The following is a 26,281-nucleotide window of genomic DNA, read 5'->3' as shown; positions in this document are numbered from 1 at the left end:
ATGAGTTAAGAAATTAAGAATAAAAATAGGGTTTGAAATAATTTAGTTAAAAAACTATTTCAAATAGTTTTCATTGTTGGATTGTTGGACATAAAAGACTAAAATCACCTGGAACACAGCTCAAAGTGATTTTCTCAGGTATTCCCATGCATAAATAGGGGCACATGTGACATCTTATTCCAATTTGGGGCGGTAGGTAGCCTAGTGGTTAGAGCGTTGGTCAAATCCCTGAGCTGACAAGGTGAAAAGCTGTCGTTCTTCCCCTGAACAAGGCAGTTAACCCACTCTTCCTAGGCTGTCATTGAAAATAAGAATTTGTTCTTAACTGACTTGCCTAGTTAAATAAAGGTTAATCAAAGTTTGACATTCTGTTATGTCAAATACTAAACTCAGAAAAAAAAAGAAACGTCCCTTTTTCAAAACCCTGTCTTTCAAAGAATTCGTAAAAATCAAAATAACTTCACAGATTTTCATTGTAAAGGGTTTAAACACTGTTTCTCATGCTTGTTCAATGAACCATAAACAATTAATGAACATGCACCTGTGGAAAGGTTGTTAAGACACTAACAGCTTACAGACGGTAGGCAATTAAGGCCACAGTTATGAAAACTTAGGACACTAAAGAGGCCTTTCTACTGACTGAAAAACACCAAAAGAAAGATCCCTAGGGTCCCTGCTTATTTGTGTGAACGTGCCTTAGGCATGCTGCAAGGAGGCATGAGGACTGCAGATGTGGCCAGGGTAATAAATTGCAATATCCGTACTGTGAGACGCCTAAGACAGCGCTTCAGGGAGACAGGACAGACAGCTGATCATCCTCGCAGTGGCAGACCACGTGTAACAACGCCTGCACAGGATCTGTACATCCGAACATCACACCTGCGGGACAGGTACAGGATGGCAACAACAACTGTAAGGGCGTTCGTCTGTAGGAGGAAGAGAAGCGGACCAAAGCGCAGCGTGGTGGTTATTCATGTTTTAATAAATCACTACACATGAACAAACTAACAAAAACAAGAAATGTGAAAACGCAAAACAGTCCTATCCTGTGACACCAAACACAGTGACAGGAACAATCACCCACAAACACACAGTGAAACCCAGGCTACCTAAGTATGATTCTCAATCAGAGACAACTAATAACACCTGCCTCTGATTGAGAACCATACTAGGCCGAAAACATAGAAATGCCCCAAAACATAGAAAAACAAACATAGACTGCCCACCCAACTCACGCCCTGACCATACTAAATAAATACAAAACAACAGAAATAGAGGTCAGAACGTGACAACAACTGCCCAAGTTACACAAGGAACGTACAATCCCTCCAACAGTGCTCAGAATGGCAAAAGGGTTTTCTAATGATCAATTAGCCTTTTAAAATGATAAACTAACACAAGGTGCCCATGTAGATATTCCCTAAAAAAGCTGCTGTTCCAGCTACAATAGTAATTTACAACATTAACAATGTCTACACTGTATTTCTGATCAATTTGATGTTATTTTAATGGACAAAAAAAATGATTTTCTTTCAAAAACAAGGACATTTCTAAGTGACCCCAGAATTTTGAACGGTAGTGTATGTTCCGGTCTTCTAACTATCCACTCAAGGGGAAATCGTCCGACATCTGAATGTAATTTGGGACCCACTGGACACAGTTTATCATAGCGCATTGCTTTTTATTATGGGCAATAGGCTCAGTACACATCATTGCATTTTGTAACAGAAAGTAGGCTGGCCCTCATTGAAATCTTGTAGATCGATGCACTGCGCTCTTTTTGTCTATAACGCCCTGGGTTAATAAAGCTCTCTTGCATACACTTACAGTACCTCATTGTTAACCTTCAGATGTATAAATAACCAGACCCGGACTCAGGCATCGCTTACCCTGGAGATCCCTTCAATCTCCACGAGTTAGGTAAATCTGCTTGATGTTTTTTTGCGCCTCATGGGGAACGATCTCCTAAAGTCCTTAAAGTTGGTGCCTCTAGGGTAATTCCGGTGGATGTTAGAGGGCCTTTTTACTGATTAATATGTTTGTTTCATATGATTGTGTTTTGATTTTCGTGTTTTGTTTGTTTTTCATGTATAGTGTAATTGTTGTTTATTGATGTGTTCATGCAGGGCTCATCTGCGAAAGAGACCGTGGCCTCCACATGACCCCCTGCTGAAATTAAAGGTTAACAATAACAAAAAATATTGGTTATGCCGTTATCTGTCCATAACTCAGGTGTCAATCATGATGGCATAGCCTAGGTAATTTGTTAGGCCTATTTATCCTATGCAGTGCTTCATTTGTAAACAAAAAGTGAGCGTGAGAGGGAAGTGACATTGGGAGCTCTGAGGTACCGGAAACATTATACTAAAGCATTGCATGTATATCATCACATTTGCGTAGTGGAAACCTTTTCTGTGACCTAGGGTCCGGGAAATGTTTGGCCTTTTATAAACGCATTGGCCTTTTCATGCGTTTATAAATTGCATTTCATGCAATTCTACGTGACTGGAGACTTCGGCATAATCTTGTTTTAATGCTGGCAAAACTGGCAAAACAACTGGGAACTCCGAGCTGTGAAATCTCCAACTTCTGATTTTACTGTGTTCAAGACAACTGGAAAACAACGAGCTCCGACTGGGAAAATTGATTTTGAATGGTCATCCAACTCGGAATTCCAAGTGGGGAACTCTGGCTGGGCTCTTTCTAGAGCTCCGACTTTCCGACCAGTTGTCTTGAAAGCACCATAATACTGCATGATCGTAAATGACAGTCTATTTTGATACGGACTGAGAACTGAGAATCTGAGCTCAATGAAAACGAACTGGTCTTGAATCCATCAATAGCCTAGGTGTGTGGAGACATATTATATGCTACAATATGAGGAGGAAATTATAATCCTAAAAATGCTTTCTAGTTTCACTGACTCACCCAATGATGCACAGCTCACTCCCTGGTGATGACATATGTGCTCCGTTCTGTGCCACACGCCTCTTACTCTCTCTCTCTCTTTTGTTTTACTTTGTAAAACAATATTTGGAAGTTGATCAACTGGTTTGGTAGCCTAAAATTGACAGATTAGACTGAGAGTCTTCTCTTTTCAGCAGGACACGAAACAGGCCAAAACAGAGAGGTGGATATGATCCATTTCCGACAGGATCCTGCTAAACCTAAGCACTGGAAATGTCGCGGGTGTAATAACGTAGGTAGGCCTACTATTTTATGCCCATTATAAATAACACTTTTGGATCTAGACCATCTGGGTCAAGAGAATTTCAATAGCCTGTTGTCATTATGAGACATCCTTCCGCTGTACTACTTTTTCAACGACTTTGCATTTATTCAGTTGACTCTTCAACAACTTTCTTCCTAAACATTTGATTCTCCATCCATATGCCGTACGTGCCAGTCACCACGGTGGCTGTTCTGTCTTGGCTGATACAGAAACGTCAGAACTTGCATCAGCCGGTAGAGGCGTTTTTGTTGCATGGGCAGTAAACAGTGGATATGTTCAGTAGGAGCAGGGACAGGATATGATAGTTGTATGAAGTGCTCTACTTTGTTTATTCTCTTTGCAGTGTTATAGAAAACAAACAAGTTTAACATGCGAGACACCTCCTCTCAGACCTTTTATTTGTTTTCAGACAGTCCTGTTTAATAGCCTAACCTTTGCTGAACGGACAGCGTTATCAATAGCCAAGACTACTGCTGGATTACTTGACGAAAGAAATATACATTTAGCTTGGTGTATATATGCAATCGGTTGGCTATTTGTTTGCATTGAAGTTGCGGTTTGGAGAACGAAGCGCAGAACCTGGATCAAGGCGTATGCCTCTCCGATAAGTTACACGTGTTGCAAAGTACAAGGTTCTCTCATGAGCCTACACCAGGTTACCTCAACATTAGAGTTCTTCTTCATAGGCCAATCCGATATGAGTTGTGGTTGGTCCTAAAGCGCACACGCCTCTCCTCTTTTTGTGAAGATATCTATTTCATTTTATATTTTACAAGATGTCGTGTCTTTTGCTTGGAGTTATCAGAAGGTGAGTATTCAGCATATTCCATTTTAAGCATATTATTTCCTTATTGACTAACCATGGTACAGTATGCTGTACATAGTGTATTCGTTGTCTACTTGAACTGTTCCCAGCCTTGCTACATTTAAAATATTTTAACTGCATTAGGCAAATCATGGAATGGTGATGATGGTATAAAATGAGTTGTCATGAATTAGTAATATCACTATAGTGGATAGGATACTTTTACCAGTTATCGCAATTTCGCTCATGATATGGCTGTTGGCAGCAATCCTATGCAAACATCCTTATGATGATAGGGTATACATTTATGATGGAAAACTCAGGGAATATCAGAGATGCATTGTAACCAAATGTTAAAGGACACATAAACTAGAAATGACATGTCCATAAAGTTAGGATTAAATATCCTCATTGTTAAATGGAAAGTCATATTGAAGACTATGCAAGGCACTGCAATTAGCCATTCATCATCTCCAACTTGATTGTCAATTGCTGTTAAATTGACAGTCTTGTTTTAAAATTATCAGAGGAAAGAATAAGTCCAAGCTAGCCAATGAGTTCTATACATTCAAAGGTACAATTTGAGTGCTATCAATTAGTTAATTATTTCTCATAAATAAAATTATATTTCAACAAAATAATGGTTCAGGAATGCTAATCTTATCTGTTTCTAACTGCAGAAATGATTTCAAAACAATCTGAGATGGTGGGTGTAATGGCTTGCTGAAATGACATGGAATCACCCCAATGTCACTGAACTACAAAGAAAGATCGTAATAGAAAATGCCACAGACATATAGCACAGCACACACAACTTTGTGTGTCTTGGTTTGTGTCTGACCGACTTGGAGGTGCACAAACCTGACTGACCAGATTTCAAAATCTGTTCGCCTCCGAGATAGAAAATGACGGACAGAATTTCAAGATCCTATTGCTTTGAATCTCTGTCATTCCACTTTTTCTTCACCACTCTTTCTCAAGGCTGTTGGGTGATGTCACACGGAGAAGAACAAGTATGTGAGCAGTCTTGAGTGCATCTTACCTTACTTTTCAGAGTGAACTGCATGACACTGTCAGTCTTACAAACTTGAGAGAGTTCTATGTTTGTGTGTCTACTATGCATTTGTTATTGGTGTGTGTGTGTGTGTGTGTGTGTGTGTATATGTGTGTGTTGAAACAGCATCATAGTGAATTTGAGATTGTCAGGATTTGTGTAGCCGCCTAATTGACATAGAAGTTTCAATGCCTCAATGCATGTCTATGTGTTATGAATTATTTTTTTTCTGTATGTAGGTTGCATGTGATATGTGCATTTCTGCTCAGTTCCTGAAAATGCACTATGGACCAAGCTATTTACATTCAATTTGGGGGGAGTGTGGGTGTGACTGTGTGTGGTGCACAGTGATTGGTCTACATTTTTGGAGGTGTGTTGCATTGTCCTTGCGGAAATGAGACTAAGCAAAGCCCAGCTGGAACCCAAAGTGAGGGCCACAGTGGTTGAGAAATGATCCATTTTCATGGCTATCTTTGTCCTCGCATTTTTCCCTGACTAGGTCCTATTCCCACTACGAGATCTAAAGGAGAGTCTGAGGAGCGTGGTGGCTAAAGATAATTCTACTTTTCAATTCACATTACATCCTTGCCTTACCTTTAGTTTTCGCTGGCAAAGCAACATTTTTGGTCCACTGCTCAAATTGACCGTAAATATCACAGTACTCACAAACAATGTTCCCTAATTTTTTTGGGGTCACTGAGCAGATTTCAGGTCTGCTGAGGGCAAACTTGAACGTTGTGAGAATTATGTGCAACTTTCGGTGCACATTTACTGTGAACACTGAGGCTGTACCCGTTTTAAGTAATTTTTAACAGTGTTCAAGTAGGCTACTGTGGCTATTTGATCATAATATAGTAGAGGTCGACCGATTATGATTTTTTCAACGCCGATACCGATTATTGGAGGACCATAAAAAGCCAATACCGATTAATCAGCCAATTTTTTAAAATGTATTTGTAATAATGACAAATACAACAATACTGAATGAACACTTATTTTTTCCTGGCTCGAACCAGGAACACATCGACAACAGCCACCCTCAAAGCAGCGTTACCCATGCAAAGCAAGGAGAACAACTACTCCAAGTCTCAGAGTGAGTGACGTTTGAAACGCTATTAGCGCGCACCCCGTTAACTAGCTAGCCATTTCACATTGGTAACACCAGCCTAATCTCGGGAGTTGATAGGCTTGAAGTCATAAACAGCGCTGTGCTTCAAGCATTGCGAAGAGCTGCTGGCAAACGCACGAAAGTGCTGTTTGAATGAATGCTTACAAGCCTGCTGGTGCCTACCATCGCTCAGTCAGACTGCTCTATCAAATCCTAGACTTAATTATAACATAATAGCACATAGACATACGAGCCATAGTTTCCGGATTCGACCATATTAATGACCTATCATTTCGAAAACAAAATGTTTATTCTTTCAGTGAAATACGGAACCGTTCCGTATTTTATCTAACGGATGGCATCCCTAAGTCTAAATATTCCTGTTACATTGCACAACCTTCAATGTTATGTCATAATTACGTAAAATTTTTGCATATACCCTGACTCTGCGTGCAATGAACGCAAGAGAAGTGACACATTTTCACCTGGTTAATATTGCCTGCTAACCTTTCTTTTAGCTAAATATGCAGGTTTAAAAATATATTCTTCTGTGTATTGATTTTAAGAAAGGCATGTTTATGGTTAGGTACACGTTGGAGCAACGACAGTCCTTTTTCGCGAATGCGCACCGCATCGATTATATGCAATGCAGGACACGCTAGATAAACTAGTAATATCATCAACCATGTGTAGTTATAACTAGTGATTATGATTGATTGATTGTTTTTTATAAGATAAGTCTAATGCTAGCTAGCAACTTACCTTGGCTTCTTACTGCATTCGTGTAACAGGCAGGCTCCTCGTGAGGCAGATGGTTAGAGCGTTGGACTAGTTAACCGTAAGGTTGCAAGACTGAATCCCTGAGCTGACAAGGTAAAAATCTGTCGTTCTGTTAACCCAATAACAAAATAACAATGTGTTCTTAACTGACTTCCCTCGTTAAATAAAGTTGAACAAATATATATATATATTAAATCTGCCAAATTGGCGTCCAAAAATACAGATTTCCGATTGTTATGAAAACTTGAAATCTGCCCTAAGTAATCGGCCATTCCGATTAATCGGTCGACCTCTATAATGTAGGCCTACCAGAGTGGCCTACCATTAAAAAAATATGGAGAAAATGCCATAACATAACATTTTAACATGGAAATAGTTGTTCTATCGTTCAGTCTACAGAGGCGGCCAATGCTTGGTGTTCAATGTAGGCCTACATTCCATGAGAATTTTGAAAAATACATGCAGGGCTTGACATTAAAACTTGTTTATCCACTTTGTCATTCAGACAAGGATGTGACTGAAAATATTGTTTCAAAATAAAATGCATAATTATTCTCAGAGAATCAGCCAAATTATGCTACCCTCTGCCTATTGGCTTCTTAGCTTATTTTAGCCTGTCTCAAAATACAACACTGCCCCTTTAAGACAAAAAAGGCTCTTTACCTGACTCGCTTTTGAAAGATGTCAAGAAATGCACATGTTTTGTGCTCATGTTTTGTGCCATTGCTGACTACAAAGTAGCTATAACTGGGCTAATAACTCACTAACTAGCAAAGGAAATGTACAAATGTGCACAAGTCGCTACATGTACACTACCGTTCAAAAGTTTGGGGTCACTTAGAAATGTCCTTGTTTTTGAAAGAAAAGCACATGTTTGGTCCATTAAAATAACATCAAATTGATCAGAAATCTAGTGTAGACATTGTCAATGTTGTAAATTACTATTGTAGCTGGAAATGGCTGATTTTTAATGGTATATCGACAGGCTATTCCATGCAATAAATGTAATGTAGCTGCCAGTTGAGGACTTGTGATGTGTCTGTTTCTCAAACTAGACACTCTAATGTACTTGTCCTCTTGCTCAGTTGTGCACCAGGGCCTCCCACCCCTTTTTATATTCTGGTTAGAGCCCGTTTGCGCTGTTCTGTAATGGGAGTAGTACACACCGTTGTACGAGATCTTCAGTTTCTTGGCAATTTCGCACATGGAATAGCCTTCATTTCTCAGAACAAAAATAGACTGATGAGTTTCAGAAGAAATGTCTTTGTTTCGGGCCATTTTGAGCCTGTAATCAAACCCACAAATGCTGATGCTCCAGATACTCAACAAGTTTAAGAAGGCCAGTTTTATTGCTTCTTTAATCAGGACAACAGATTTCAGGAGTGCTAACATAATTTCAAAAGGGTTTTCTAATGATCAATTAGCCTTTTAAAATGATAAACGTGGATTAGCTAAAACAACATGTCATTGGAACACAGGTGTGATGGTTACTGATAATGGGCCTCTGTACGCCTATGTAGATACTCCATTAAAAATCAGCCGTTTCCAGCTACGATAGTCATTTACAACAATAACAATGTCTATACTGGATTTCTGATCAATTTTATGTTATTTTAATGGACAAAAAATGTGCTTTTCTTTCAAAACAAGTACATTTCTAAGTGACCCCAAATATTTGAACAGCAGTGTAGCTCTCGCTTTGATCTTAAAACAAGCTCATCTACTCACGACCGCTCATGCTGTAAACACAGTCCAGTTCAAAGTGAATGGCAGTGGTGTAAAAAGAATCCAATTATCATACTTAAGTTAAAGTTAAGATACCTTAATAGAAAATGACTTAAGTGAAAGTCACCCAGTAAAATACTACTTGAGTAAAAGTCTAAAAGTATTTGGTTTTAAATATACTTAAGTATCGAAAGTAAATGTACTTGCTAAAATATACTTAAGTATCAAACGTAAAAATACAAATAATTTCACATTCCTTATATTAAGCAAACCAGACAGCACAGTTTTCTTGTTTTAAAATGTACAGATAGCCAGGGGCACTCTCCAACACTCAGACATCATTTACAAACAAAGCATTTATGTTTAGTGAGTCTGCCAAATCAACGGCAATAGGGGTGACCAGTGATGTTCTCTTGATAAGTGTGTGAATTGGACCATTTTCCTGTTCTGCTAAGCATTCAAAATGTAACAAGTACTTTTGTGTGTCAGGAAAAATGTATGGAGTGTAAAGTACATTATTTTCTTTAGGAATGTTGTGGAGTAAAAGTTGACAAAAATATAAATAGTAAAGTAAAGTACAGATACCCCAAAGAACTACTTAAGTAGTGCTTTAAAGTATTTGTACTTAAGTATTTTACACTACTGGTGAATGGTACAAATTCATTTATGGCAAACGTCTGTTTGCATATCTGCAGCTCTGATTGGCTATGACACACTGGTCTGTGTAGAGTAGGGCCTGAGTGTTTCTGTCAATGCAATAGAATTCTACACGATGCGTTTTGCCTACAACAAAACCTCTTGCATAGTCAGTTTTGCATCTTAAGTTTTGCATACTTTATTTTGTTTCGGTATGTTGCATTGAAAGTGGCTAATATTGCGTTGATTCGATCACAATTCCCACGGTAAAGGGAAACGTTGATAGTGTTAACTAACGGGGAAAACTCTAGAAAGTTGAGTGAAGTTCAATCTTGTGCTTCTCTGAGCTGGCTGATATGTCTTTCGCAAGGTAGTCCCTGGGGGAGCTGCGCACATCTTAGAGGGAACATTGGTCACAAGCCAGGATCCATAAACTATTGAACAATGACAGATGCTTTTCCTCTAAAACGTATACACTATTGAATAATGCAACAAAACCATATTACACTCTTGAATAATGCAACAATCCACAAGCCTGTGTGTGCAGACAGTTGAAGGATTTATTTTCTTGTCTGTAGGCTACACTCATTACATTTTAGTTTCAAGACAAAAGCACAGAGTTGCTATAACAGCATGTCTTCATCAAGTAACGTTAGCCTTTCAAAAAGGAAATATTAATCCTTTCATACAAATATAAAAGTGCATTAGGCCTATCTTACAACATTTCAACAAACCACGCTTCATTTTTATTAATATCATGCAAGTTATTTTATGTGGTATAAGCAAATTGTGACTGAAAACGTGGGTATACAGGTGGGCAAAAAAGTATTTAGTCAGCCACCAATTGTGAAAGTTCTCCCACTTAAAAAGATGAGAGAGGCCTGTAATTTTCATCATAGGTACACTTCAACGATGACAGACAAAATGAGGAGAAAAAAATCCAGAAAATCAAATCAAATCAAATTTATTTATATAGCCCTTCGTACATCAGCTGATATCTCAAAGTGCTGTACAGAAACCCAGCCTAAAACCCCAAACAGCAAGCAATGCAGGTGTAGAAGCACGGTGGCTAGGAAAAACTCCCTAGAAAGGCCAAAACCTAGGAAGAAACCTAGAGAGGAACCAGGCTATGTGGGGTGGCCAGTCCTCTTCTGGCTGTGCCGGGTGGAGATTTATAACAGAACATGGCCAAGATGTTCAAATGTTCATAAATGACCAGCATGGTCGAATAATAATAAGGCAGAACAATTGAAACTGGAGCAGCAGCACGGTCAGGTGGACTGGGGACAGCAAGGAGTCATCATGTCAGGTAGTCCTGGGGCATGGTCCTAGGGCTCAGGTCCTCCGAGAGAGAGAAAGAAAGAGAGAATTAGAGAGAGCATATGTGGGGTGGCCAGTCCTCTTCTGTCTGTGCCGGGTGGAGATTATAACAGAACATGGCCAAGATGTTCAAATGTTCATAAATGACCAGCATGGTCGAATAATAATAAGACAGAACAGTTGAAACGGGAGCAGCAGCACGGCCAGGTGGACTGGGGACAGCAAGGAGTCATCATGTCAGGTAGTCCTGGGGCATGGTCCTAGGGCTCAGGTCCTCCGAGAGAGAGAAAGAAAGAGAGAAGGAGAGAATTAGAGAACGCACACTTAGATTCACACAGGACACCGAATAGGACAGGAGAAGTACTCCAGATATAACAAACTGACCCTAGCCCCCCGACACATAAACTACTGCAGCATAAATACTGGAGACTGAGACAGGAGGGGTCAGGAGACACTGTGGCCCCATCCGAGGACACCCCCGGACAGGGCCAAACAGGAAGGATATAACCCCACCCACTTTGCCAAAGCACAGCCCCCACACCACTAGAGGGATATCTTCAACCACCAACTTACCATCCTGAGACAAGGCTGAGTATAGCCCACAAAAATCACATTGTAGGATTTTTTATGAATTTATTTGCAAATTATGGTGGAAAATAAGTATTATATCTGTTTGGGCTTCTTGTGGTCAATTTGCAGTCAACAAATTATTTGTAATTATGTTCCAGCCCCCCGACCATCTGCTCAATAAAAAAATTGCCCCTTGGCTGAATCTAGTTGATGATCCCTGGTTTAAAAGAAAAAGAGAAACCAACCTCCACTCACTCTTGGCTCCCTAATTCTTATTTACCGTGAGTTAAGTTCTAGACAGACGCTCAAGTGATTCTAACAATTGGGCTCAACATGACAGGACAAAAGAACATTAACATTAGAAACATTAGAAGCCTACTCCCTAAGTACTCCCTAAGTACTCCCTACGTTTGTTTTACTCACTGCTTTAGCACACTGCCAACCTGGATCTCTTACCCGTGTCTGAATCCTGGCTTAGGAAAACCACCAGAAACCCTGAAATCTCCATCGCTAACTATAACATTTTCCGCCAAGATAGAACTGTCAAAGGGGGTGGTGTTGCAATCTACTGCAAAGATAGCCTGCAGAGTTCTGTATTACTATCCAAGTCTGTACCCAAACAATTCGAGCTTCTACTTCTAAATATTCACCAAGTCTCTCACTGTTGCCACTTGCTATAGACCTCCCTCTGCCTCCAGCTGTGCCCTCGATACCATATGTGAATTGATTGCCCCCCATCTATCTTCTGAGGTCGTGCTACTAGATGACCTAAACTGGGACATGCTTAACACCCCAGCCATCCTACAATCCAAGATTGATGCCCTCAATCTCACACAAATTATCAATGAACCTATCAGGTACAACTCCAAATCCGTAAACACAGGCACCCTCATAGATGTCATCCTACTGTATATCTATCCTACCCTGTCTTTCTAAGGTCTTCGAAAGCCAAGTTAACAAACAGATTACTGACCATTTCGAATTCCACCGTACCTTCTCCGCTATGCAATCTGGTTTCAGAGCTGGTCATGGGTGCACCTCGGCCACGCTCAAGGTCCTAAACGACAACTTTGAACTTTGACATCATAACCAGCCGTATTCATCAACCTGGCCAAGGCTTTCGACTCTGTCAATCACCACATTCTTATTGGCAGACTCGACAGCCTTGGTTTCTAAAATGATTGCCTCGCCTGGTTTACCAACTACTTCTCTGATAGAGTTCAGTGTGTCAAAGGGCCTGTTGTCTGGTCCTCTGGCAGTCTCTATGGGGGAGCCACAGGGTTCAATCGTTGGGGCGGCAGGGTAGCCTAGTGGTTAGAGCTTTGGACCAGTACCATCCATTTTGTCACCAAAGCCCCATACAGTACCCACCATTGCAACCTGCATGCTCTCGTTGGTTGGCCCTCGCTTCATACTCGTCGCCAACCACACTGGCTACAGGTTATCTACAAGTCTCTGCTAGGTGAAGCCCCGCCTTATCTCAGCTCACTGGTCACCATAGCAGCACCCACTCGTAGCACGCGCTCCAGCAGGTATATCTCACTGGTCACCCCCAAAGCCAATTCCTCCTTTGGTCGTCTTTCCTTCCAGTTCTCTGCTGCCAATGATTGGAACGAACTGCAAAAATCTCTGAAGCTGGAGACTCATATCTCCCTCACTAACTTTAAGCACCAGCTGTCAGAGCAGCTCACAGATCACTGCACCTGTACATAGCCCATCTGTAAACAGCCCATCTATCTACCTACCTCAACCCCATACTGTATTTATTTATTTATCTTGCTCCTTTGCACCCCAGTATCTCTACTTGCACATTAATCTTCTGCACATCTACCATTCCAGTGTTTAATTGCTATATTGTAATTACTTCACCACCATGGCCTAGTTATTGCCTTAACTCCCTTATCTTACGTCATTTGCACTCACTGTATATAGACTTTTTGTTTTATTTTGTTCTACTGTATTATTGACGATGTTTTGTTTATTCCATGTGTAACTCTGTGTTGTTGTATGTGTCGAATTGCTATGCTTTATCTTGGCCAGGTCGCAGTTGCAAATGAGAACTTGTTCTCAACTAGCCTACCTGGTTAAATAAAGGTGAAATACAATTTTAAAAGCTCCAACAGTATGTGCTCTATAGATTTTCAGTAAAGTCTGCTTGCAGTGACCTGTTCCTGAGAATGGCAATCTACACAGAGGAAAGGGTGGAAAGCCTAACCGTTCTCCTCTTATGGTTCATTTTTTGTGTTCTTGCTTGCTCTCTCTTTTCCTGCTCAGTACTTTGTGGGCAAAAGGTCTCTCTCTCCTTCCCTCCCAGTCTGAAGTTACTCAATACACACATCTGGTCAACTGCATGCAGAAATTAATCACTTATAATAGACTTCATAAACTGGAGAAGATCTAAGATGACTTCCTATCACATAAATGGTTAAACAGTGTTTAAACAATACTTGTTCCCTGTGACATTGGGCATTTTCCCATCAACAACAATCTATATTCTCAGTTTGCACCTAGGACACTGGGCAGCCTTTAACCCTTCCTTTAGAAATGGCCGTTGTTTACACAGGAAGTTTAATGACACCCACAATGCAGCCAATTGGAACAGACTTTGTCAGCCCTTTTACCGGAACCTGTCTTTCACCTAGCTACCAAGGTAGAATAGTGTGATTTAAATTCTTAGCCAAATTAGTCAATAGACCTAGCCATGAGTTGGAATGCAAGTCGAATTATGAGGCAGCTCCTAGAGACAAAGAGATAGCCAAACCAGCTCCAGAGGTTCCTAGACACGTCAGTATAAAGAGTAATTTGTTTCTTTATTTTTAGCAAAGTTTCAATTGAAGAGTGCATCTGAGCACACATAGAATCCTCCTCAGATTTTTTTTTTTAGTCAAACCATCAACCATCGTGCCTGGTGTTTCTAGTCAGCTAGCCAGAGCTCTCACACATGTTGTAATTGATTGTGTTTTGCCCTTGCTTGTGAACACTGGGCTGTTAACAAACAAAAGAAAGCCCCCCTACGTGCCTCCACCATTATAAAGAGCTCTGAGCCGAAGTCTCAGGTTGTACTGCCCTAGGCTGTAGTTTGCATCCCAATGGCAACTTCCTGCTACTCAGTTATATAATTAAGGAGTCCAAGGAAGAGCAGGAAAACCATGCTGGTTAGGGATATGTCAGGTCTGTCGATGGCCTGTCCTCTTAAAAGTCATTTGAGTTTTAGGTCATAGTGATGTCTGTCTCGTGCAGATGATTAAATAATAGTGAACATGTATGGGTATTATTTGTTTCTAACCATACAGCTGATAATGAAATGTTATTCTAGAATATGTTCAGAAGTAACACATTCACAGTGCTTGCCGTGATTTAGGTAAAACAAAATTCCCAAGAATGCGTTTGGAGAAGGACCCAAGTCTACTCCTCAGTGACATTACATTAGTCGATTACCCCATTGCATTATTTACCTGTGGATTGCTCTAATACTAGCACTAATAGTAAGAATGTAGTGACACATTTTCCTGTAATCTACTCTCAATAGAATTGCATCCCTGAAACCATACTGAAGGGGTTGATTGTGTATCTTGCTACTATTGTGCATCTTGCTACCCAGTATTTAAATGTTTCTCCTATTGTGTTGCCTATTTTAACACCAGATTTAAATTTGATATCCATTTGGGGCACATCTTATTTGATAACTGCGAGTTGCTAAATTATCATAGTATTGCTCCTCTTACAGCTGCTATCAGCCAGCAACCTAATATCATGTCTGTATAGTACAGTATGTTTGAATACAGTTCCTCCCCTGTAAACCTCTGTAACACACCCACTTCTACCTCCCTGTGTCTTGGTACAGACGGGGTGGCGTGGGGGCATCTGTGGGGGTCCGCTCCCTGGCCTCGATCCCCTCTCTGCCCCCAGCGGTGGCTGACTTTGTGAAGGGGGCGGTGGATGAGTGCAAGCCTGCCAATGTGCATGTGGTGACCGGGAGTGCAGAAGAGTCGGCCCACATCCTAGCTGGCCTGGAGAAGGAGGGCATGGTGAAGAAGCTACCGAAGTATGAGAACTGGTGAGTGCTGCTGTGATCACTGCTACACAGGTTTAGTAGGAATGTTGGTCTTTATGTCACAAAGCAGGTTAAGTTCACTAGTGATCTAAGTTAATGTAGAGCAGAATACATAAAAAATATTCTGGTTAGTGAAGAATTCTTAAATTGAATGTACGTTATTTAGAGTACTAAGTCTGTCAAACAAAGTTATCTGTCTGACTCTGTAATATTAATCTGAAACAATTTCAGTCACACATCAAAGAATCTCTTGGGTCACCTTTTCCACTGTGGCTTGAGATCAACAACAGACTCCAAGCCTGTTATACTCATTGCCATAAAGAATTATAAGATAATTAATAGTCTGTTTATGGCTTTTCTGTCTGGGCAGCTGGCTGGCACGCACAGACCCCAAGGATGTGGCTCGCGTGGAGAGTAAGACGGTGATCGTCACCAAGAACCAGAGGGACACCATCCCCACCCCCGGTGGGGGGGCTAAGAGCCAGCTGGGCAGCTGGATGAGTGAGGGTGACTTCCAGAAGGCCAGGAAGGACCGCTTCCCAGGCTGCATGGCAGGTACTGGACTGTACACGCCGTTTTACTCTGGGGCTTTCAGACAAGAGGTTTAACACAACCTCTCTATAGTTTCAGCTGCCTGTATCAGTTGTCTGTAATGGACTGTCAATCTTCATTCAAATTGGGTTTGTCACTTTTTTAAATGCCTATTTTTGCATCACAGAAAACCGGCCTAAACTTCTAAAATAACTAGCTAAGGCGCCAATGGCAAATGTTATAGTTGACAATCAACTTTGTGTTATAATGTTACACTACTGAAGTCCAATTTGGACTAATTAGACTATTTAGACGGTAAGAGGGTCAAGAGTCATTAAATATCAAATGGTAGAGTTTAGGAATAAAGTGTGGGGTTAAATGATTCTCTGAAACATTCAAATTGTATTGAGACACCAAGGCTTTCAACTAGCCAACTGAGACTTGTCTGTAATGGGAAATAATGTCTAACACTCAATTAAAATTTTAATTACTTAATTTCCTCATTCTTCCTCAGGTCGAACCATGTATGTGATCCCTTTCAGTATGGGCCCGGTGGGCTCTCCGCTGTCTAAGTTTGGCGTGCAGGTGACGGACTCGCCCTACGTGGTGGCCAGCATGGGCATAATGACACGCATGGGCACCCCAGTCATGGACAAGCTGTCACAGGGGGCAGAGTTTGTGCGCTGCCAGCACTCCCTTGGGCAACCTCTCCCACTGAAAGGTACCACTGCCCAGAGACTCTCTCTCTATCGCCATCTTGTAAGTTATATCATAAACTTGGAAAACAACAACATTGTTGCATATCACATACAGTTGAAGTCGGAAGTTTACATACACTTAGGTTGGAGTCATTAAAACTTATTTTTCAACAACTCCAGAAATTTCTTGTTAACAAACTAGAGTTTTGGCAAGTCGTTTAGGACATCTACTTTGTGCATGACACAAGTCATTTTTCCTACAATTGTTTATAGACAGATTATTTCATATATAATTCACAATACCACAATTCCAGTGGGTCAGAAGTTGACATACACTAAGTTGACTGTGCCTGTAAACAGCTTGGAAAATTCCAGAAAATTATGTCATGGCTTTAAAAGCTTCTGATAGGCTTATTGACATCATTTGAGTCAATTGGAGGTGTACCTGTGGATGTATTTCAAGGACTACCTTCTAACTCAGTGCCTCTTTGCTTGACATCATGGGAAAATCAAAAGAAATCAACCAAGACCTCAGAAAATAAATTGCAGACCTCCACAAGTCTGGTTCATCCTTGGGAGCAATTTCCAAACGCCTAAAGGTACCACGTTCATCTGTACAAATAATAGTACGCAAGTATAAACACCATGGGACTACGCAGCCGCCATACCGCTCAGGAAGTAGACGCGTTCTGTCTCCTAGAGATGAACGTACTTTGGTGCAAAAAGTGCAAATCATTACCAGAACAACAGCAAAGGACCTTGTGAAGATGCTGGAGGAAACATGTACAAAAGTATCCACAGTAAAATGAGTCCTATATCGACATAACCTGAAAGGCCGCTCAGCAAGGAAGAAGCCACTGCTCCAAAACTGCCATAAAAAAGCCAGACTACGGTTTGCAACTGCACATGGGAACAAAGATCGTACATTTTGGAGAAATGTCCTCTGGTCTGATGAAACAAAAATAGAACTGTTTGTCCATAATGACCATCATTGTGTTTGGAGGAAAAGGGGGAGGCTTGCAAGCCGAAGAACACCATCCCAACCGTGAAGCACGGGGGTGGCAGCATCATGTTGTGGGGGTTCTTTGCTGCAGGAGGGACTGGTGCACTTCACAAAATAGATGGCCTCATGAGGGAGGAAAATGATGTGGATATATTGAAGCAACATCTCAAGACATCTGTCAGGAAGTTAAAGCTTGGTCGCAAATGGGTCTTTCAAATGGACAATGACCCAAAGCATACTTCCAAAGTTGTGGCAAAATGGCTTAAGGACATCAAAGTCAAGGTATTGGAGTGGCCATAACAAAATTCACCCAACTTATTGTGGGAAGCTTGTGGAAGGCTACTCGAAACGTTTGACTCATGTTAAACAATTTAAAGGCAATGCTACCAAATACTAATTGAGTGTATGTAAACTTCTGAGCCACTGGGAATGTGATGAAAGAAATAAAAGCTGAAGTAAATAATTCTCTCTACTATTATTCTGACATTTCACATTCTTAAAATAAAGTGGTGATCCTAACTGACATAAGACAGGGAATTTTTAGGATGAAATGTCAGGAATTGTGAAAAAACTGAGTTTAAATGTATTTGGCTACGGTGTATTTAAACTTCTGACATTAACTGTATCCTACATAATTATACATGTTCAGCAGTATGCCGTTCAAGCACCATTTGCCTCACCTCATTTTGTCTTTCTCCATCTATTCCATCCCTTGCTTTCAAATCCCCCCCCCCCCCCCCCCCCCCTCCATCACCGTCTTCCTCCCATGCTCCCCACCTCCTCCTCCGATCCTCCCAGCTCCCCTGGTCAACTCGTGGCCGTGTAGCCCAGAGAAGGTGCTGATCTCCCACCTGCCAGACACCAGGCAGATCCTGTCTTTCGGCAGCGGCTACGGAGGCAACTCTCTGCTGGGCAAGAAGTGCTTCGCTCTGCGGATCGCCTCGCGCATCGCCAAGGATGAGGGCTGGCTGGCCGAACACATGCTGGTGAGAACGGGGACCTGATAGGGGTGCACCTAGGGGTAGGGGACCCTGATAGGGGTGCGCCCACCTTTCCCTTTTTTGAAGGGGTTCCAACAGGAATACTGTATCTTAGACATGAAGAGCAGACAGGGCTCGAAGACAGGGAACATAGTAATGAGTAAAAGAGTGAATTCTGTGCTGACCTGCAATATCAGGAGATGGATTATCAGATTCAGATCTGAGCATACTAGAGGTCGACCGATTATGATTTTTCAACGGCGATACCGATTATTGGAGGACCAAAAAAATACTGATTAATCGGCCAAATTTGTATTTATTTATTTGTAATAATGACAATTACAACAATACTGAATGAACACTTATTTTAACTTAATATAATACATCAATAAAATCAATTTAGCCTCAAATAAATAATGAAAGATGTTCAATTTGGTTTAAATAATGCAAAAACAAAGTGTTGGAGAAGAAAGTAAAAGTGCAATATGTGCCATGTAAGAAAGCTCATGTTTAAGTTCCTTGCCCAGAACATGAGAACATATGAAAGCTGGTGGTTCCTTTTAACATGAGTCTTCAATATTCCCAGATAATAAGTTTTAGGTTGTAGTTAATATAGTATTTATAGGACTATTTCTCTCTATACCATTTGTATTTCATTAAACTTTGACTATTGGATGTTCTTATCGGCACCTTACAGTGCCTTGCGAAAGTATTCGGCCCCCTTGAACTTTCTCTGTATGGTACATGTCTCTGTATAGTGCATGTCTCTGAATAGTACATGTCTCTGTATAGTACATGTCTCTGTATAGTACATTTCTCTGTATAGTACATGTCTCTGTATAGTACATGTCTTTGTATAGTATGTCTTTGTATAGTACATGTCTCTGTATAGTACATGTCTTTGTATAGTACATGTCTCTGTATGGTACATGTCTTTGTATAGTACATGTCTCTGTATAGTACATGTCTTTGTATGGTACATATCTCTGTATAGTACAGTGCCTTGCGAAAGTATTCGGCCCCCTTGAACTTTGCGACCTTTTGCCACATTTCAGGCTTCAAACATAAAGATATAAAACTTTATTTTTTTGTGAAGAATCAACAACAAGTGGGACACAATCATGAAGTGGAACGACATTTATTGGATATTTCAAACTTTTTTAACAAATCAAAAACTGAAAAATTGGGTGTGCAAAATGATTCAGCCCCATTACTTTCAGTGCAGCAAACTCTCTCCAGAAGTTCAGTGAGGATCTCTGAATGATCCAATGTTGACCTAAATGACTAATGATGATAAATACAATCCACCTGTGTGTAATCAAGTCTCCGTATAAATGCACCTGCACTGTGATAGTCTCAGAGGTCCGTTAAAAGCGCAGAGAGCATCATGAAGAACAAGGAACACACCAGGCAGGTCCGAGATACTGTTGTGAAGAAGTTTAAAGCCGGATTTGGATACAAAAAGATTTCCCAAGCTTTAAACATCCCAAGGAGCACTGTGCAAGCGATAATATTGAAATGGAAGGAGTATCAGACCACTGCAAATCTACCAAGACCTGGCCGTCCCTCTAAACTTTCAGCTCATACAAGGAGAAGACTGATCAGAGATGCAGCCAAGAGGCCCATGATCACTCTGGATGAACTGCAGAGATCTACAGCTGAGGTGGGAGACTCTGTCCATAGGACAACAATCAGTCGTATATTGCACAAATCTGGCCTTTATGGAAGAGTGGCAAGAAGAAAGCCATTTCTTAAAGATATCCATAAAAAGTGTCGTTTAAAGTTTGCCACAAGCCACCTGGGAGAAACACACCAAACATGTGGAAGAAGGTGCTCTGGTCAGATGAAACCAAAATTGAACTTTTTGGCAACAATGCAAAACGTTATGTTTGGCGTAAAAGCAACACAGCTAAACACACCATCCCCACTGTCAAACATGATGGTGGCAGCATCATGGTTTGGGCCTGCTTTTCTTCAGCAGGGACAGGGAAGATGGTTAAAATTGATGGGAAGATGGATGGAGCCAAATACAGGACCATTATGGAAGAAAACCTGATGGAGTCTGCAAAAGACCTAAGACTGGGACGGAAATTTGTCTTCCAACAAGACAATGATCCAAAACATAAAGCAAAATCTACAATGGAATGGTTCAGAAATAAACATATCCAGGTGTTAGAATGGCCAAGTCAAAGTCCAGACCTGAATCCAATCGAGAATCTGTGGAAAGAACTGAAAACTGCTGTTCACAAATGCTCTCCATCCAACCTCACTGAGCTCGAGCTGTTTTGCAAGGAGGAATGGGAAAAAATGTAAGTCTCTCAATGTGCAAAACTGATAGAGACATACCCCAAGCGACTTACAGCTGTAATCGCAGCAAAAGGTGGCGCTACAAAGTATTAACTTAAGGGGGCTGAATAATTTTGCACGTCCAATTTTTCAGTTTTTGATTTGTTAAAAAAGTTTGAAATATCCAATAAATGTCGTTCCACTTCATGATTGTGTCCCACTTGTTGTTGATTCTTCACAAAAAAATAAAGTTTTATATCTTTATGTTTGAAGCCTGAAATGTGGCAAAAGGTTGCAAAGTTCAAGGGGGCCGAATACTTTCGCAAGGCACTGTAGTATTGCCAGTGTAACAGTATAGCTTCCATCCCTCTCCTCGCTCCTCCCTGGGCTCGAACCACTCCAAGTCTCAGAGCGAGTGACATTTGAAACGCTATTAGTGCGCACCCCGCTAACTAGCTAGCCATTTCACATCGGTTACACAAGCCTAATCTCGGGTTGATAGGCTTGAAGTCATAAACAGCGTAATGCTTGACGCACAACAAAGAGCTGCTGGCAAAACGCACGAAAGTGCTGTTTGAATGAATGCTTACGAGCCTGCTGCTGCCTACCACCGCTCAATCAGACTGCTCTATCAAATCATAGACTTAGTTATAACATAATAACACACAGAAATACGAGCCTTAGGTCATTAATATGGTCGAATCCGGAAACTATCATCTCGAAAACAAGACGTTTATTCTTTCAGTGAAATACTGAAACCGTTCCGTATTTTATCTAAGGGGTGGCATCCATTAGTCTAAATATTCCTGTTACATTGCACAACCTTCAATGTTATGTCATAATTACGTACAATTCTGGCAAATTAGGCGGCCCAAACTGTTGCATATACACTGACTCTGCGTGCAATGAACGCAAGAGAAGTGACACAATTTCACCTGGTTAATATTGCCTGGATTTATAACCTGGATTTATTTTAGCTAAATATGCAGGTTTAAAAATATATACTTCTGTGTATTGATTTTAAGAAAGGCATTGATGTTCATGGTTAGGTACACATTGGAGCAACGATACGCACCGCACGATTATATGCAACGCAGGACACGCTAGATAAACTAGTAATATCATCAACCATGTGTAGTTAACTAGTGATTATGATTGATTGATTGATTGTTTATTATAAGACAAGTTTAATGCTAGCTAGCAACTTACCTTGGCTTACTGCATTCGCGTAACAGGCAGGCTCCTCGTGGAGTGCAATGAGAGACAGGTGGTTAGAGCTTTGGACTAGTTAACTGTAAGGCTGCAAGATTGAATCCCCCGAGCTGACAAGGTGAAAATCTGTCGTTCTGCCCCTGAACGAGGCAGTTAACCCACCGTTCCTAGGCTGTCATTGAAAATAAGAAATGTGTTCTTAACTGACCTGTGTAGTTAAATAAAGATTAAATAAAGGTGTAAAAAAAAAAAAAACGGCCAAATCAGTGTCCAAAAATACCGATTTGCGATTGTTATGAAAACTTGAAATCGGCCCTAATTAATCAGCCATTCCGATTAATCGGTTGACCTCTAGAGCATACTGTATGTGACACAGTCAGTGCCTCATGCAGTAGCAGTGAGTAGTTAGTTAGTCCCTTCTGATGTTCCTACATTACCGGAGAAACTGCCCAGTCAATGCCACACCTACCCTCTCAGAAAATATCTCCCTCTCTCTCTTTCTCTCTTTCCTGTCACTCCTCCCCGACTAGATCCTGGGCATCACCAATCCTCGGGGAGTGAAGCGTTACGTGGCGGCGGCATTTCCAAGTGCTTGTGGGAAAACCAACCTGGCCATGATGAAGCCTGCGCTGCCTGGCTGGACTGTGGAGTGTGTGGGAGACGACATCGCCTGGATGAAGTTTGACAGCCAGGGTGAGGGGAGGGATGCACACTCAACACACACTCTGAGACTCCGAGCTTCTGTAGAGACAATGACAGACTAGTAAAGGCTCAAACAGTAACATACAAAAGCATTCACACTCATGTTATTAATTTCATGGCCAGACAGATTGTACAACCCATTTCAACTAAAACCAGCAACTCCCACTTGTCAAGTCCTTTCCCCTCCTTTTCTTAGAGGGGAAATTATTAAGTTGACTACATCACTTCTTCAAGGAGCAAATCCTTTAATGCATCTCTGTGACTCACCTTGTCACTTTCTCCTCAGGTAAACTCAGGGCCATCAACCCAGAGAACGGCTTTTTCGGCGTGGCTCCTGGCACGTCCCTGAAGACCAACCCTCACGCCATGGCGACCATCGCCAAAAACACAGTGTTCACCAACGTGGGCGAGACCAGCGACGGAGGGGTATGGTGGGAGGGACTGGACCCCCCTGCTGCAGGGGTCTCCCTGACCGACTGGCATGGCAACTCCTGGAAAGCAGGTAGAGTTGACTCACTGTAGTGGGGCATCAGGTAGCCTAGTGGTTGGAGCGTTGGACTAGTAACCAAAAGGTTGCAAGATCGAATCCCCGAGCTGACAAGATGAAAATCTGTTGTTCTGCCCCTGAAAAGGGCAGTTAGCCCACTGTTCCTAGTCCGTCATTGAAAATAAGAATTTGTTCATAACTGACTTGCCTAGTTAAACAAAGGTCAAATAAAAATTAAACAGTGGACAGGTAGAGTTGACTCACTGTAGTGTGGACAGGTATAGTTGACACACTGTAGTGTGGACAGGTATAGTTGACACACTGTAGTGTGGACAGGTATAGTTGACACACTGTAGTGTTAACAGTGGACAGGTAGAGTTGACTCACTGTAGTGTGGACAGGTAGAGTTGACTCACTGTAGTGTTAACAGTGGACAGGTAGAGTTGACTCACTGTAGTGTGGACAGGTAGAGTTGACTCACTGTAGTGTTAACAGTGGGCAGGTAGAGTTGACTCACTGTAGTGTTAACAGTGCCTCCTGGAGACATGGTGTGACACTGTCCTTATATTGTCATTGGGTAGAGAAAGTACACAGTAACACTTCATTAGAATGTCTACTCATAAACTACTTAGAGTTAACCATTAGTAAACTCTTTGTAAATCACTACATCGTGTTTATCCATGAATCTAGTAGCATTAAGAGCAATGTAATCATGTTTCTAAGTTATTTATATGCTTATCATCAAATCAAAGTTGTAGAAATGTTCATGTACCAGTACTACTAATTTATATACAGTCATAATGTTTTATTCTGTTAATAGTATTCACCCTCTTTCTCTTCTTCCACAGGAGACTCTGCCCCATGTGCCCACCCCAACTCCAGGTTCTGTACCCCGGCGGCCCAGTGTCCCATTATCGACCCGCAGTGGGAGAGTGACGAGGGAGTGCCCATCGATGCCATCATCTTCGGGGGCAGAAGGCCAGAGGGTGAGTGGCCTTTAATGATCCAATGACTAAACTCTGGTACCGTTTCTGATACCGTTTGGTTAATGTAACTGGAAAATAGGTTATTCTGTATTATAACTGTTTTGAAATTGTATGTTCTAAAATTCTTGCTCCCAGTGTGTAGCTGTGGGACACTCTGTCACACTGTTGGCCTTGTCCTGACCCCTGACCTCTCTGTTTCCCAGGTGTCCCACTGGTGTATGAGTCGTTTAGCTGGCGTCACGGTGTGTTTGTGGGAGCCTCTATGAGGTCTGAGGCCACAGCAGCTGCTGAGTACAAAGGTACAGTACCTCATAAACCTCATTAAAGAGCTTGTCATAGAATTACATGTGTTAGTACATCATTTAAGTGGATATGAGCTGTCTATAGAGTACAATGGAAAATTATAGAATAGAACAGGAAAAACATATCTAGGGCTAATATCCCCTGATTGGGTGGTATACTGTATTCCCTGATTCCTCTCCAGCAGTGTCAATGTATAAAGCAATGACCTTTTGATGAAAATTACTTTTTTCATCCCTAGGCAAGGTTATCATGCATGACCCCTTCGCCATGCGCCCCTTCTTCGGCTACAACTTCGGTGACTACCTGGCCCATTGGCTCAGCATGGAGACCCGCAAGGCCCCCACCCATCTGCCCAAGATCTTCCATGTCAACTGGTTCCGTAAGGACCCCACGTCGGGCTCCTTCCTCTGGCCAGGCTTCGGGGACAATGCACGCGTGCTGGAGTGGATCTTCAAGCGTTGCGGCCGCGAGAGGGAGGACGAGGCAGCAAAGAAGAGCTTGGTGGGCTGGGTGCCACAGGAGGGAGCCATCAACCTGCAGGGCCTGGGCAGCAAGGTGGACATGGGGGCCCTCTTCGACCTGCCCAAGGCCTTCTGGGAGAAGGAGACCCAGGAGCTGCGGGCGTACTTTACCCAGCAGGTGGGAGCCGACCTCCCCCAACAGGTGGAGGGAGAGCTGAAGGCTCTGGAGGACAGGGTCAGGAATGGAGAGGCATAGACCCAGATGAGTCAGAGTTGAAGAGAGAAAGTTTAGACTATTGGACATTACACTACACTGATGTTGCAATATGGTGGGGATGGGTAGGGTGTGGGGGGGGGGTAAGAAAAAGTGGCTGACAAACTGATTGCAGTTTGGGGGGAACTGCATTGAGTATATGTGGGAAGATGTAAAGCAAAGGTTCTAAATTGTAAGAGAATACAATGATATGATGCGACTGCATCACTAACGAATGCAGTTCAGTCGCCACTCACTGTCAATGGATATTTGAGTAGAATCAATGTGTAGTAATGCCTTACTGACATCTTGCAATGAAGTACAAAGGCATTGGATGTTTGTTTACAAGCTATTATCCCAAATAATAATCTCTTATCATAACAAGGTTTAACATCCATATACATTTTAACATTTTGCAGAATATTAACGACATCTTTTGAAATGCACTGCTGGCCTCTCACTAGTCACTGAGATTACTGAATGGCCATTGGCTTGGAACATGTGAAGGAAATACATCTGATTGGCTCAGGGAACACCAAAACATTTTAACTAAATTTCATTGAGTGAAAGATTAATTCCAGTTTTTTGGCAACTCTTCAATAAAAATGCATGAAAATGATATGTTTACGTTATGTTCAATGTTGGACCAATAATACATTAAATGGACATTTCATTTAAATGTTTTATTACAATGCAATTAATAAACAACCTCAAAAACTGCCTCAATTGTGTCTTTTGATCAACACTCGAAAATAAAAGAGAGCCGCACACACTAGGAGCTCAGATGCAAAAGTTTAATTACCAACGTTTCGACAGCCAAGCTGTTTTCATTAGGATATAATCACAAACACTGCGGGATGACTCGTTTATATAGTGTCAAAAGACACAGGTGTCTGTAATCATGGCCAAGAGTGGCCTAATATCATTGGTTAATAATCAAATATTAAAATGTCATACAAAGAACAGCATTCAAACAACAAATGGATAGCATACGATCATAGATTCATTTTAGACTACACAAGCTTACAAACAATTACAATGGTAAAGTCACAATAATCACAAGAATGGCTTCAGATCAAAGTGAGACCGAAGGGC

General features: G+C 41.5%; 1 protein-coding gene across 3 annotated transcripts; it reads left to right on the top strand.

Annotated features, from left to right (window-relative positions):
* The first annotated feature begins 1,793 nt into the window (after positions 1-1,793).
* Positions 1,794-25,906, top strand: LOC110489769 (phosphoenolpyruvate carboxykinase 2 (mitochondrial)). Of its 3 annotated transcripts, XM_036944040.1 has the most exons (11): positions 1,800-1,920; positions 2,127-2,181; positions 15,075-15,287; positions 15,655-15,839; positions 16,330-16,536; positions 18,315-18,502; positions 22,525-22,687; positions 22,983-23,198; positions 24,032-24,169; positions 24,373-24,468; positions 24,711-25,906. In XM_036944040.1, exons 3-11 carry the CDS (start codon positions 15,256-15,258, stop codon positions 25,187-25,189), a joined length of 1,704 nt encoding a protein of 567 aa, XP_036799935.1. In that variant the 5' UTR covers positions 1,800-1,920; positions 2,127-2,181; positions 15,075-15,255; the 3' UTR covers positions 25,190-25,906. The 3 variants fall into 3 exon arrangements, with proteins under 3 accessions (XP_036799936.1, XP_036799935.1, XP_036799934.1); XM_036944041.1 differs by lacking the exon at positions 2,127-2,181 and having other exon boundaries at positions 1,794-1,920; XM_036944039.1 differs by lacking the exons at positions 1,800-1,920; positions 2,127-2,181 and adding an exon at positions 3,472-4,040.
* Positions 25,907-26,281: the final 375 nt, after the last annotated feature.

This window comes from Oncorhynchus mykiss, chromosome 15 (genome assembly GCF_013265735.2).
Source record: "Oncorhynchus mykiss isolate Arlee chromosome 15, USDA_OmykA_1.1, whole genome shotgun sequence".
Lineage (NCBI taxonomy): Eukaryota > Metazoa > Chordata > Actinopteri > Salmoniformes > Salmonidae > Oncorhynchus > Oncorhynchus mykiss.
Note: the sequence above shows the minus strand (reverse complement) of the source record. Positions and strands in the feature narration are given on the sequence as shown.

Excerpts from the sequence above, each read along its gene's own strand:
- LOC110489769 (XM_036944039.1), top strand. The coding sequence starts at position 4,009 with ATGTCGTGTCTTTTGCTTGGAGTTATCAGAAG. Across the intron at positions 4,041-15,074 it reads TTGCTTGGAGTTATCAGAAG|ACGGGGTGGCGTGGGGGCAT; the intron begins GTGAGTATTCAG and ends GTCTTGGTACAG. Across the intron at positions 18,503-22,524 it reads GGCTGGCCGAACACATGCTG|ATCCTGGGCATCACCAATCC; the intron begins GTGAGAACGGGG and ends CTCCCCGACTAG.